General features: G+C 40.0%; 1 protein-coding gene across 2 annotated transcripts in view; it reads right to left on the bottom strand.

Annotated features, from left to right (window-relative positions):
- The window catches only part of PTDSS2 (phosphatidylserine synthase 2), a 170,583-nt gene that overhangs the window by 103,124 nt on the left and 52,698 nt on the right, over positions 1–14,761 (bottom strand). Inside the window, exons 9-12 of one of the 2 annotated variants that reach the window (XM_033928020.1) lie at positions 14,551–14,665; positions 11,728–11,873; positions 7,646–7,831; positions 1,927–5,067 (exon numbers count right to left, since the gene is read on the bottom strand). In XM_033928020.1, the coding sequence (XP_033783911.1) occupies positions 4,923–5,067; positions 7,646–7,831; positions 11,728–11,873; positions 14,551–14,665 (592 nt within the window). In that variant the 3' untranslated portion in view covers positions 1,927–4,922. Of the gene's footprint in view, positions 1–1,926; positions 5,068–7,645; positions 7,832–11,727; positions 11,874–14,550; positions 14,666–14,761 lie in introns of those variants that run through there. The other variant, XM_033928021.1, reaches the window with a different exon arrangement.

The following is a 14,761-nucleotide window of genomic DNA, read 5'->3' as shown; positions in this document are numbered from 1 at the left end:
CTCCCTCTGCAACAGGCTGTTCTCCCACTCCTCTTCTACTCCCTGGGATTCTGTAGACTGATGTTTCAAAGGAAACAGAGACCCTGTTTGACTATCAGAGTTCAACCTGCTGCAGTGATCCGCCCTTTTCAAGAGAAGGGGAGGATTTGGAGGAGATTTGACTGTCACAAGCCTAGCCTTAAGGCTAGGGTTGTGACAATATGCATGGAGCAGATTTGCATGCCTGGCAAATCCATTATATGCAGATCTCTCTCATGCATATTCATTAGGGCTAGCCTGAAAACCCGACTGGCCTGGTGGTCCTCCAGGACAGGTTTGGGAACCACTGCTCTACACTTTCAATGTGACAGATCAGAAATATCCAAACACAAAATAAGAAAAGTCTTCACACCTTTTGTTACAGCAAACCCAAATTCACGTTTCTCAGACTCACCTTAAGAATGCCTGTAAGTTAAGTAGAAACCAGCTGAGCTAATCTGAAGAATCCCAGGTGAAGTGAATTTAAGAACATAAGAATAGCTATACTGGTTCAGACCAGTAATCCATCTAGCCCAGTATTTTGTTTCAACAGTGGCCAGTCCAGGTCATAAGTACCTGGCAGAAACCCAAACAGTAGCAACATTCCATGCTACCGATGCAAGCAGTGGTTTCCCCCATGTTCATCTCAATAGCAGATTAAGGACTCTTCCTCCGGGAATTTGTCCAAAGCTTTTTTAAACCCAGCTATGTTAACCGCTGTTGTTATATCCTCTGGCAACGAGTTCGAGAGCTTAACTATTCTTTAAGTGAAAAATTATTTTCTTGAAACTTCATTGAGTGTCCCCTAGTCTTTATAATTTTTGATAGAATAAAAAAATTGATTCACTTGTACCCGTTCTACACTGCTCAGGATTTTGTAGACTTCAAATCTCCTCTCACCCATCTCTTTTCCACGCTAAAGAGCCCTAAGCTCTTTAGCCTTTTCTCATACGAAAGGAGTTCCATTTCCTTTATCATCTTGGTTGCTCTTCTTTGAACCTTTTCTAGCTCTGCTATATCTTTTCTGAGATACGGCGACCAGAAGTTAACGGAGTATTGAAGGTGAAGTCACACCATGGAACGATAGAGAGGAATTATAATATTCTTAGTCTTATTTACCATTCCTTTCCTAATAATTCTTAGCATCTGTTTGGGTTTTTTTCAGGGGGGGGGCTCCTGCCGCACACTGAGTGGAAGGTTTCAGCAAAGTGTCAATGGTGGGACCTATTATCTGGTAACTATGATGCATACTGGGAAAAACAATCCAAATCATTAGGCACCTATTTTCTTTTCTAGAATAGGCTCCTACCGTGCCCTCTATGGATGGCATTTTCTAGGTGCCCTGTTACCAACTTATCCCAAATAAGAGCACAGCTGCACAACAATGATGCAGTTAGAAGTATGCTTATTGTTCCACAAGGGTGTACTTTCAACCACATGAACAGATGATGTTCTGAAAGGCAGGTTTTGATTAGGAGATATAATGTCCACTGCATTAAGAGTATCCCAAAATAGCAAGTGCAATTTTCAACACAAAAATACACATGTACAGTACTTTAACTTTGAAACATAGAACAAACCCCACAGATTAATCTTTTTATTAAAAAAAAAAGTTTTATTTACTGACTTTTTCTTATTTAGTCATCAAAATGTACAAACAGGGCTGTTCACACCAACGCCAACATGGGTCATAATAAGTTAGTGTGTGAGTAATGGCTGATAACTTTTTATTATTATTATTGTGGACAGTTCACTGAACCACATGTGCTTATCCATGTTAAGGTTAGCATGGATTACTGTGCTTTAGTGGTCAACCTTGCCAGTACAATCAAAACCAGAACCAATGCTGACATTTTGAGAACTGCTTCCTCTCCCACATGTCCAGATAAAGCTGACATGAGCCAAAACAAAAGCATAAAGATTTTATTAAAAACAAATAAAAAAATAAAGTCCAACATACTAAGAAGTGGACAATGTTATTTATAGATGAAGCAGTCATTTCCCATTGACTTTTCTAACCATTCTGATCTATTATTCCAGGCTATACCTCTTAGGTTTTTGTGTACATAAATAAAATGGAGAGTATATCCACTAAAACCCTAAGATGCTGCATACCCGTAAAAGGTGTTCACCAAGAACAGCAGGATGTTAGTCCTCAAAGGTGGTGACATCATCCAATGGCTCCCAGGCTACAGAAAATGTAAGGAAAGCTCTAATTCCAGATCTTTGCAACTCACATGGTCACGTCGGTTCCATACAATGAGGAGCAGCCCAGAAAAACTGCAGAGATACTGAAAAGGTCTGGAAGTCTAATCTAAAAGCTAAACATGTAGGGCCTCAATGAGGAAGGGTTGGGAGAAGTCAATACAGGTCTCCGTCTCTGTATTACTTATCCAATCCTCTTATTTTATTGCCCACTGGGTGATTTGGAACCTGGTAGAAATTAAAGTGGGTCTGGGAGGGGATAAATAAACACCGGTCATGTAGAGCTGATGTCAGTACCTTTGCCCAGATGCTGCATTTTTGGATCCATCTCCATCCGTACTGTACATTTAGAATAGCAAAACAGGTTTTGCAGCTCCAGGTGATTATGACCATCTAAGATGATTATGTGGAAGTCACTTGTGGTCAAATCAATCCTTTCCAGAGAAAGACAAGTATTAGATGTGTTATACCTGGCATTAAGGTTTAATTTGAAGGATTGTAGAACAAAATTATGCCGTGGTTAGAAATATGAGCGATGACCACTGAAGACAGGAGAGAGATTCATAAACATCTCATAACACTACTGCTTTTTTTATAGTTTTGGAATTAGGAATATCACCTGTTTATTTCATATTTTTGTATGTTCACTTCAGTGTGAACCAAACAAATTAGAAGAAGGACAAATATTCTGCTGTCTTCAGAGAACCTGTTACATTGGAACAATTTTACTATTTCCAAAGACAAGCAAATTTGCACTTACAGGTGTGTCTTATAACATTACTCCAAGCAATGCCCACATACAGATGCCTATAAAAGTTGTCCAAACTCATTCTTGCATGTATGTCTACAGCCATGTAAAAGTGCTGATGCTAGGCTAAAGAGTATGGCTACTGAAGGTGGCATTTCCCTACTACAAATTAGATACTTCCAGTAATTAAGAGGTCCCTTTGTGAGTATATAAAAGTCCTTTAAATCCAGAGAGCATAGCTAGTCTTCATTAAGGAATTAAAAAGTTCAAGATGTTTTCCCTGGGCACTTTTCTTTCACAGGAAATTTGTTCAAGGCCTTAGATGGGACATAGTCCCCATTTTCTTTGGGATCAGAAAATAATTTGAGGTTAATATACACCGTCTTACCCTGGTGAAGTGCTCTGATTACACTTGTCTTCAAGTGTGTGTGTGTGTGTGTGTGGGGGGGGGGGGACAGAGTGTGTTCTAGACAGTTCTGGGGCTTAAAGAGCTGTGTTTACATCCTCTCCAGCTTAGTATCTGTTGGATGACATTAAACTCATCTGCGAGATACATGAATCTCCAATAAAAATAAAATGTTGGATTTCCAGATTCTTTATACTGCAGCTGTGTAATATTACATATTAAAAACAAAAACATGTAGTCATAAATATAAACGCACAAAAGCAGCTGACTTCTGTGGCAAAAAAGCTCAGATATTGTCAATCTAGGAAAAGGAAGAAAAAGGTTTCACATTAAAATTCAAGGATGTTTATTGGGAAGCCAAACAGAAAGGCCCATCTGGCTAAATGTGCTTGAGACCCAAATACTTTGGAGGTTTCCAACAGCATCTGTGAGTACATTTCAAAGTAAATCAACAGATGCCAGAAGCAAAACAAAGCCAAAAGTAACAGAAATAATTTCTCATGAAAGGCAAATCTGGGCGAAGTTATCAACATGGGCTACTGATAAGTCAGGTTATTTAACCACACGTTGATAACTTCCTCCCTAAGTCTTAAAAGAAAACTTAACAAGATTATTCTGTACTTGTTTAACAGTAGTTGCCCCAGCAAGGGTAGATTCCTTAAAGACAAAGGGTTTGTATCATTGTGATCTCCCAGACAGAATGTGTTAATTTCATGTTGGTTTCTTATAAATATATATTGTGCTTTAGGCTTTTTAGTTTATAGTTTGTCACCCAAGACTGGATGTAATGTTTTACATTAATCAGCCTGTAAAGACCAAATGATCACAAACCTTGGTCCATCCATGGCAACATCCACCGTCTCCAAGTTACATTCCAGATCTTGCGTGCTGTGGAAGAGACCACACACACATACAAACAAAAACACGCTATTATAGATCAGAGCAGAAGACTGCACTGAACAGTTTCTACATTCACAGAATTAGAAGAAAGGCTTGATCTGCTCTGAATAGCAGTAAATCATAGCTATATCTTCAGGCTGACAACCAGCCCTAAAAAATGTGGCTGAATTACCTGAATGTAGTGTGCAATTTGAACAAAATTCCTATATAATCAGGAAACAGAGCTTGTACTCTCGTGTATACCACTAAAATAGAGCCCTTTAGGAACTAATTATTGTTCTTGACATCTGACCAAAGCAGCACTTTTGAGGCTACAATGTAAAGGAACATTAGTATTGTCCATTTAAAAGCATACAAGAAATATTCAGTTCACTATTGTAAGAAACACACACAAAAAAAATGCTCAGACAATACTGCAGTAAATGTCTCTTCATGCTTGTTCGAATTGGGTTTTGCTCTTCCTGTATTGGTAAGTTGCTTCAAATCTCAAAGGTGAGATAGAAGGGTCAGGTGTTAATTTCTTGAATTCTGGGACAGGTAGGGAAATAAAGGAATTCACTTAAAAAAAATATATACAAACTTAGATAGATGAAAATTGAAGTCATCGAACATGACGATCTCTCGGCTCAGTCTGCAGCTAGAATTTCAAAAATTCCTTTGCCTCAAAGTGTTCTTGCTTTGTCTATCTTCTGCTTCTGAAAGAGAGTCACCATTACTCAAGAGTTTCTCGTGCTCTTTACTATTTTCTTGCTTTTGTCTTCTTATTTCCTTGTAACGTAGTGTAATATCTCTAGAATTGACAAAACAGTAAATAGGAAAAACAGTCATGCACCAACAGTAAATCTAATGTCAATTTGAAAGCCTGCTGTTCGATTTGTTCTCACAGGTTCCTTTTTGGCAGGATGGGAGAGATGTGATAAAACAAGAAGCAGACTCTTAAGAATATATCTATGATCAGAAAGCTGTCTTAGACACAGGTCCCCACGATATCTTGTTTTTGTTCTATCACTCTTTTACAGATGAAGAAAAAATGCTTTAAATTTTCAAAATCATAAAAAAGAAAGAAAAAGTTTGAACACTTAACAGGCTAACTCCTACTAACTTGTAAAGTACCCATGCCTGTTTTAATCATTCCCTAATCTTTTATTTATCTTGTCTGTTTTGATTAGATCATTTTGCTTATTTTAATGTCCAATGCTGCACTTAGCAGCACTATAGAAGTGATTAGTAGTAGTATGGCCTATATATATATGCAAGCAAGTACATATCAAAATAAGTCAACTGCCCTCCTCCCCTCCCTGGGGGGCAGCCAAAGCAGTCCATGAAAGCCAGATTCCAGGAAATTATGAAACAAAGTAAGAATTGGAACAATGTGCAAACTTGAGCTTTCAGATTATAGCAGGGGTTCTCAAACCAGTCCCTGGTACATACCCAACCAGCCAGGTTTTCAGGATACCTACAATGAATATACATAAGAAATTTGCACCCATAATCTTCACTGTGTCCAAATCTCATATGTATTCATTGTGGAAATCAGCCTTAGTATTCCCTAGGATTAAACAAACATCTCCGAAGAGGAAATCAGCAACTATCGACCCATTGCTAATCTACCATTTCTAGTCAAATTAACTGAAAAGATGGTCTTTAACCAACTTTCCAACTATCAACCTACATAAAATGCCATCTATATCTTCAAAATTGACAGCAAATTGAAATGGGATGGTTGCATAGAGAGATACAGAGTTTATATGCCATAAACTTAATGGATCATGCATTAATAAAACACAGCACCACTGCCACTATACATATTAAATATTTAAAGGCATTTAAAAATTAAAATTATAAATGGAGAAATCAGGGTTTCCTTTATGGTCATTAAATATGCAACATTGGTCAATATTCTTATGTGGTACAAGCACAAAAATCACAGAGTAGATGCACAGAACTGCAACTCGGGTAAACTGTGGTGGAAGAGGAAAGGTGAGTAAGAGTAGGTAAGGATTGGAATCAGAACAGGAAGAGACCCGATTTATAGTATCCTGTAGCATACAATTCAACACAGATAAAGACTATATGGCCTGTTCAGTCTACCCATTCATCCCAGTACTCCACAATCCCTTTTCTGTGCTTCCTGGAATTCAGACAGTCCACCACCACCACCTCCACTGGGAAACCATTCCATGTATCCACTAGTCTTTCCATAAAGAAATCTTTCAATATCATCTCATGACCTCTTGAAAGTTCTGCCTCCCATGCATTTATACCACAGAAGTATTTCAAATGCTGTACCTTCCCTCTCCTGCCTTTCTTCCAAAGTATACATACTGAGATTATAATGCATATGGGAACAGCAAGGTCGTCATCAGCAGTCTCTAATCTCCCCACACAGCATTTATCTGGCTTGCTTGTGCTTTATGGTCTTATTTCTGAGCAAAACATAAGTCTATAAAAACTGGGAAGCAAGAAAATAATAGGCTGCTGCCTGTGACATCAGCAGACTCCAAGGTGGCAGTGGGCAACTCAGGAACTTATTAGGTACATGAATTTTTGCATTCTCAAAACACCCCCCCCCCCCAAAAAAAAAAAAAAGTTGTGGAAGCCTTGAATGCAAACCTGACCCCTGTTAAAAAGCAGATTGGATATAGATTGATTGAGGTTACCATCATCAATGGAAGGGCAGCAGAGCTGGAATCCCATATCAGTGATATGAAAAATGACATGAGGGATGTGAAAGGCAAGCTGAAATGTAATAACCACAGACGTAAAACAAACAAACAAACAAAAAAAAAGCAAAAGCATTGGGAACAGACTTAACGAAGACTACTGACCATTTTAGTAACTGCTCTCTGGAGCAACCCCACCTTGTTTGTATATCTATTTGAAGATGTGGAATTGGATCGTTATACAATACTCCAAATGAAGTCTCAATATACAGGGCCACTATCACCTATCTTCCTGTTAGCCATTCTTTTCTCTGTGCATCCATCTGTTTGGCCACCAAATATTAGATATATTCACTCCCAGGTCCTGCTCTCTTGTGCCCAGAGGAATTTCAACCCCCTTTACTGTAGTGCTCCCTTGGGTATCTGCATCTTAAATTAAGACCCTGAATTTTTTTAGCATTAAATCTTAGCTGCCAAATTGTAGACCATTCAAGCTTCGCACGTCTTTGAATTAAGACTAGCATTGTTCTGTAAATAAAAAACACCTCACTGTTTGACTTTTACAAAATTTCTTGAACACTGAAAAATATCAGTAGGTATACATGCTATATTAGAATGATAGGGATCAAACAGGTACAGCATAAAATGCATCAGTAGCCCTATCACACTACAACACTATCTAAAAAGGTGAAGAACATATCTTACCGAATGAAGAAGCGCCAGATGGTCCAAGTGAGTACTAGAATGATTCCAAGGATCCAGCACTGAGCAACGTAGAAAGGCAGGGGCAAAGTTATAGTATATGGATCATATTTCATGACAATTAGGAACTCTGTCACTGTGATGGCAGCAACCATCCATGCCTGCTGTCCCAGCTTCTTATGCATATTCCTATGACATTACAAAAAGGCTTTAATTTAGATACATTAAGCATTTGACAAAGAATACAAATATATGAACATATTTCAGCCTGTCAATATTTCAACTAGGAATTTTTACCACCAGTTCCAACAATTAGTTGGGAGCAAATCCTGGCCTCTTGGGGAGTTTTAGACCACAGCCAGATGCCTCTGACATCAACATTTGTCTCTAGGAGTCTGTTATGATCATGAGATTCCCTTGTGCTCTGCTATTGCTCTATTCTGAGTAAAGCACTTAACTTTCGATGGCTTCTTCAAAGCCGTGGAACCTCCTCGTCATCCAAGGATCTATTAAACACATCCTTTAGAGCAGTGGTCTCGTGGCCCGGGGGCCATATGCAGCCCACCAGGTACTAATTTGCAGCCTGCGGTCTGTACTAGTGCTGCCTGCTCTTTGCAGCGTCCTCCAGCTTCCCCCCTGGCCTCCCATTCTTATCCTTCAGATAATTATTGCAGCCTCCAGAGAGGATTACCGGTGCTGTAGCGATCCTTGCAGGCTGCAGTCGTCCTCAGCAGCATGTTCTCTCTGCCGCGATCCTGCTCCTGACGTCAGAGGGGTGGGACCACGGCAGAGGGAACGTGCTGCGGAGGCTGATAGCAGCCTGCAAGTAACGCTACAGCACCGGTGATCCTCTCTGCAGGCTGCAATAATTAGCTGAAACTAAGACCGGGAGGCCAGGGGGGAAGCTGGAGGATGCTGCAAAGAAGGGGGGGGGACATGAAGACCTTCGTGGGGGGGGGGGAAGATTTATAAAGTATAAAGAGTTTTACCTCAGGCAAAATTGTCATTTCTTTAATAAGACATTAACTATTTTTTCTGCGGCCCTCCAAGTACCTACAAATCCAAAATGTGGCCCTGCAAAGGGTCTGAGTTTGAGACCACTGACTTAGAGGATCTGCCAAGCTATTATGGGATGTGTCCACTTTTGGCATTGCAAGATGTTCATGTATACTTTTTCCATAGTCATGAAAAAGCAGTACAGTGGAACCTTGATTTACGAGCATAATTTGTTCCAGAAGCATGCTCGTAAACCAAAATACTCGTATATCAAAGCGAGTTTGCCCATAGGAAATAATGGAAACTCGCTTTGATACATTTCCCGCCCCCCAGGCCAGCGGCGCTTGTCCCCCCACGCTCGCAAAGGCCCCCCCCCCCGCCCGCCCAACTTTAACTCCCTTTAACTTTAACCCCCCCCCCGGTCTGGCACCGGTACGCAGCCCACAGGACGTGCCAGTGCCACTTGAAGATCTTCTTTCTGCCTCTGCCGGCTTTGAGCATGCATCTGCGCATGCTCAAGCCCTTCTAATTCTCCCTCTCGCCGAGATTCTATGCACAAGTTGAATGTCAAAATAATATAATCCAAAGATATTTTCATTCAAAATATCGCTGATGCAGGAGGTAACCACAAAACTTTAAATCGGTGGAGAAAAAGACCTCAGTGTCACTGGTCATAAAAAACTCCACTTTAGACTATCAGAACTCATAGTTTCAAGGCCATCATCTTAATCATTCCCAAAATATAATAACATTTATTTTGGCAAAAAATAGTCTACACAAACAATGTGTGGTCCACTGGACATACAGCTCATAAGTAGGACAGCAGTTGGGTACGTAGTTTACGTAAAATGATTATGGATATACCAAGTACTGTTTTATTTGGGAATGGGACAGCCGTGTTAAGGAGTTCCATTACATTCAAAAGAACCGACCACTCCGTAAAAATTTGGTTCCAGGACAGAAAAATGTGGTACATGAACCACTTGTTGACCCGACAAAGATATTTTTGCCTCCTCTTCGCATAAAACTTGGTCTGATGAAGAATTTCATAAAAGTGATAAGCAAGGAAGGCAAAGGTTTTATTTATTTAAGACAGACGTTTCCAAGAATAACTGATGCTAAGATTAAGGAAGACATTTTTGTCAGTTCACAGATCAAACATGTCATTAATGATGAGAGATTTGAAAATCTGTTAGTCGGACCAGAGAAAATCGCCTGGAAAGCATTCAAGGATGTTGTTGAGAATTTTCTTGTCAGTTACAGAGCATCAAACTATATTCAGCTGGTTAACAAACTTCTTATAGCATATAAAAAATCATGAAGTGCAACATGTCACTGAAGATACACTTTCTACATTCATACTTGGTCTTCTTCCCTGCAAATCTTGGTGCAGTCAACGACTAACATTGTAAAAGGTTTCACCAGGACATTGACACTATGGAAAAAAAGATATCAGGGCAACTGGAATCCATCAATGCTGATTGACCATTTGTTGGATACTGCAACGAGATGCACCGGACACTGAGTAAGTGGTTGTACCACTTATATGTCTAGTTACTCCCCACTGTGTATGTTCATTTGTAAACCGTTCTGAGCTATTGGGAGGACGGGATAAAAATCTAAATAAATAAATAAAAATAAATAAAGATGAAAACACTTTTAGCCATGGCGAACTATCACAGCACCATTGCGTTTCTCAAAATTCCTAAGTGATACAGGGGTCCATCATAATCACTTGTTTTAAGGAAGCAAAACTTTTGGAAAAATTTGGTGTCCAGTGTAATAGGTCTTACTCCATGCTCATCACAAAGGCCACTACTCAGTCTGGGAAACCTCTCCAGCTTTGATTTAGCTGGATACTACATCTCCACAGGACTGTACCTGCTCAGTGGACACCCACTTGCCTGCCTGTTCCCAAGCCAGGCCAAGTGTACTGGCTGACACATGTTATGTTCCAGCCGAGTCATATTGGTTCATCAATTCCCATCACTTACATCTGCTCTTGAGCAGTGTAAAATGTCTGTACCTTTAACATACTTCAACAATCCAGAATTCTTTAACTTAAGAAATAGGTCTTAGCTTCTTGAACACCCTACCATGACTGTGGTGTGCACCTTAGTTGAAGTCTAGCAAATATCTCTCAGGCCCCTCTATGTTCCATCCTTCAAGAAGTTGTTTCCAATAACGTTCCTTCACAGGTTGTCTTCCCACCCTCATAGGAAGCCATTAAATAAAGTGCTAATTTTGGCTTTTAAGACTCTTCCTTTCAACAATCCTTTCTACTTAGCTCGCTTGATCAGCTCCTATGTTCTGTCTCGCCCACTTCACTACTCTTGATTGCTGCCTGACTCTATCCCCCCTTCATTGCTTCAGTCCACTAGTTGCTGTTTACATTGGTCTCCTTTTGGAATTCCCTTCCTTCTATCATCTGATCAGCCCATTCTTATCCTGCCTTTAAGTCTTATTTAAATACACACCTATTTTCTCTGGCACTTCCTAATTACTTGGCCTTTATCTTCCGTCATGTTTCTATGACCTGAAAGTTGGTGCCTGCATTAATTCAACATTTTTTTTAAGTTTTCTTATTGTCCCTCTTTTTTTCTTCTCTCCCTATCCTATCTATAATTGTAGTTCCTTTCCTTGTTATGCTGACATCCCCCTTGACTCCCATCTGAAAGGTGCTTTTTAAGAACTTCATTAAACAAACATATAGTTGTATTGGGACCAAAGTCAGAAAAAGCTTTCCAGTGCTGAATCATTCCCATATACTTTAGGCAATAGCTGGAATTCAAAATCTACTAGGCGTAGAATACAAATAGATCTATGCCAGTGGTTCTTAAACCTGTCCTAGGGAACCCCCAGCCATTCAGGTTTTCAAGATATCCCTAATGAATATGCATGAGGCATATTTGAATATAACTGAGGTGACAGGCATGCCAATCTGCCTCATGCATATTCATTAGGGATATCTTGAAAACCCCACTGAAAGGGGGTCTCCCAAGAAAGGTTTAAGAACCACCGATCTATACAAAATTTTCCGTCTACTAAACACTACTATATTGAGGCAACATATGGATACATTTACTTACGAATCATCCATGAAATCATAGATCTCTCTCATAGCCACTCCTCCAACATTAACAAAAAAGACAAGTCGCAATAAGACCAAGTAGTGTTCTGGTGGCATCCAGAGGACAAATTTTAGGTAAAAAGTATTCAATTCTGCCAATAAAAACTAGAGAAAGGAAACAGTATTTTCATTCACTATACTTAAGAAAGCCATACAGAAAAACATATTTCATATGTTTAGATCACTACTATTTTTTAAAATTACAAGTTTGCCACTAAGCATGATATTGTACTCATATTAAAGCCACCAAGTATGACTTTGATCAATTATAACTTGGAAAGAACTTGTGATCAATCTTTAAGGAAACATGATTAATACTGTTAAGAGGTGTGATATCAATCACAGTCTACAAAGACAAGAAGCTAGATAGATTATACATAGGGGTAACATCACTGACAATGTCTATTTCTGTTGTGAGCTATCTAGAATTGTTTATTCACTTTGGCAGTACATAAGATTAAAGAATCCAGAATTTGTACTTTTATACAGAAATACTGTATATACAAAGTGATTTTAGGGCCAAAAAATGGGGGTGGGATTTCCATTTATATTCAGATCAGCGTCCACCCGCTCCCTACTGGACCTGTTGCAGGCCTCCACTTGGCCTGCTACAAGACCTGGTGGTCCAGTGTTGGGCTGGGGCAGGAGGGATCCGTCCTATCTCCTATCCTGGCCGACTCGTTAAAAAAGCAAAACTAAACAAAAAACACCCAAAATACTTTAACCTCCTCCTGCCTTCCCGGTGTACCTTTCAAATCCCTGGTGGTCCAGTGGTGAATCGGGGCAGAAACAGCTCCTGCCCCAGTTCACTGCTGGACTATCATGAATTTGAAAGGAATGCTGGGGAAGCAGGAGGGAGGTTAAAGTTCTTTGTTTTCGGAGGGTGGGGGTGGGGTGGGAGGTGTTGTTTATTTAAGAGTTGGCCGGGACAGGAATCCCTTCTGTCCTGGCCCACCAGGTCTTACACCAGGCCCGATGGAGGTTTGTAAGGCATTGGGAGGGGGGGCAGGGTACAGAGCCTGGCAGAGCAGGGTGCGAGGGGGGCTGGGTGCAGAGCTTGGCAGGGCACTTGAATATTAACACACACACACCCTCCCGGTTTATATTCGAGTCACCCTTTTTTCCTTTTGGTGGGGAAAAAGGTTACCTCGGTTTATATTCTGGTTGGTTTATATTTGAGTATATAGGGTACTTTGCATTACAGACTATATAGCCTGGTCTTTTAAAATCATCTACTATGTTGCTACTAGATTACATTTCTATTATAAAAGTATTTGAGTATTATGAATTCTTAACCAATAAAGAATGTACTGCAATTAGGCTTACTCCATGCTCATCACTAGGGCTACTGCTCAGTCTGGGGAACCTCTCTAGCTTTGTTTTAGCTGGATACTACATCTCCATAGGATTGTACCTGCTTAGCTTACACCTACTTGCCTGCCTGCTCCCAAGCCAGGCCAAGTGTACTGGTTCTAGCTAAGTCATAGCAGAAAAGGATGCAAAGCCATTCAGCAAGTGCCCCACAGATACTGAGGTAACAAAATACAAGCATACCATCTCTACATTGAGCAAGGAATCAAAAAGACCAGCTTGCATTTTACCATTCATTAGCTGAATCCATCTCATGTCGCTCCTTCCTCCCCAACCCCCACACATCCTCCCTCCCCTTTCTCTCTTGAGCCTAGGTAGAGTGACAGAGTAGTAGGGGAAAAAAAAGAGGAGACAGACAGACAATTGGGGGGATGGGCAGAAGTCTCTGGAGGTCATCACTGGCCCCTGGGTCTTGCTTTGAAAAACACTGAGATCTTGCAACATCCATCATATACTTCCTGTGCCTCTAGAGAAAATATTCACAAACCATATAAGTGGTCCTCAGTCTATGGTTTCCCCAACAACTCTTTGCATCTTAACAACTCTGTGGGCAGTTAGTACTCCATAGCATTTCTGCTCAATTATTTGTGCACCAAAGCAACTCCAATTAGCTAAGTCGGGTTTTTTTTTAAAATCCCAGGTTCCCAATCCACTCTGCTTAGCAATCAATGAGACAGCAATTGCCTGCTTGTTGATGGAAAAAATGGAGTTCATTGCCAGCAACAGGGGTTCTCCCTAGATAACAAAGACATACGTCCACACTTATGCCACCCACCGTTGGGGGTTTGATGCTGGTGAAATGCATTAACTATACACTTACTTCAGGAACAATGACAGAGGTAGCCAATGCATGAAACTTCGCGCATGCTTGCAAGCCTTCAAAAGGCTAATTGCAGAATAGTAACTATACATAGAGTTGGGCATCATGAATGTGACTGCATTTTTCCTGCTGGCTGGGTGGCTGACAACCCCCCTCATTACAGGTAAGCAACTTTACTTTTTCAACTAAACCACATCCAACTTGTTAAGGTTTTCAGAATATTCATGGGCAAAACTGCACAAAAATGGATATAATGTATACAAGTTTACCTTGTGGATTTTCATAATGAAAACCAGACATGCTGATTATGTCCCAAGGTCTGGCTTGAGAATCGCTGTTACAGGGTACACATTTAAGCCTTTAAATTCCATAGATTAACTATTCATACTGGAAAAGAACCACTCATGCAATCAAATCTATACATTTCAGCAGCCTACAAAATGACTTTCCATCACTCTACAGCTGCCTCAAAAAAGGTAGGATATATTTGCTTTTACAAATACTTTAATATGAAATTACTCAATGACAATTGAAATTTCAACAGGAAGTGACTTAATATCATGTAATTTCAAAGAAGAATAATTTCCTTACTACAAAAATGATGCCACAGACAGCTAACCATCTGTGAAGGCTGGATGCAGGTTTCCATTCAAATTTAACCCAGCTATAAGGTGTGAACTGAAAGGCAATTCTCTTCATCTTACCTCTGCAGATAAAGAAAGGTAGTAAAGTTAGATTTCTTGGCAGAAAACGGACATCTTGACTATGTTAAGAAAACAGAGCAATTTTCAAAAACACTTTA

The sequence above is a fragment of the Geotrypetes seraphini genome, chromosome 19 (genome assembly GCF_902459505.1).
Source record: "Geotrypetes seraphini chromosome 19, aGeoSer1.1, whole genome shotgun sequence".
Classification (NCBI taxonomy): domain Eukaryota; kingdom Metazoa; phylum Chordata; class Amphibia; order Gymnophiona; family Dermophiidae; genus Geotrypetes; species Geotrypetes seraphini.
The sequence above is the reverse complement of the archived record's forward strand: the minus strand, read 5'-3'. Positions and strand labels throughout refer to the sequence as shown.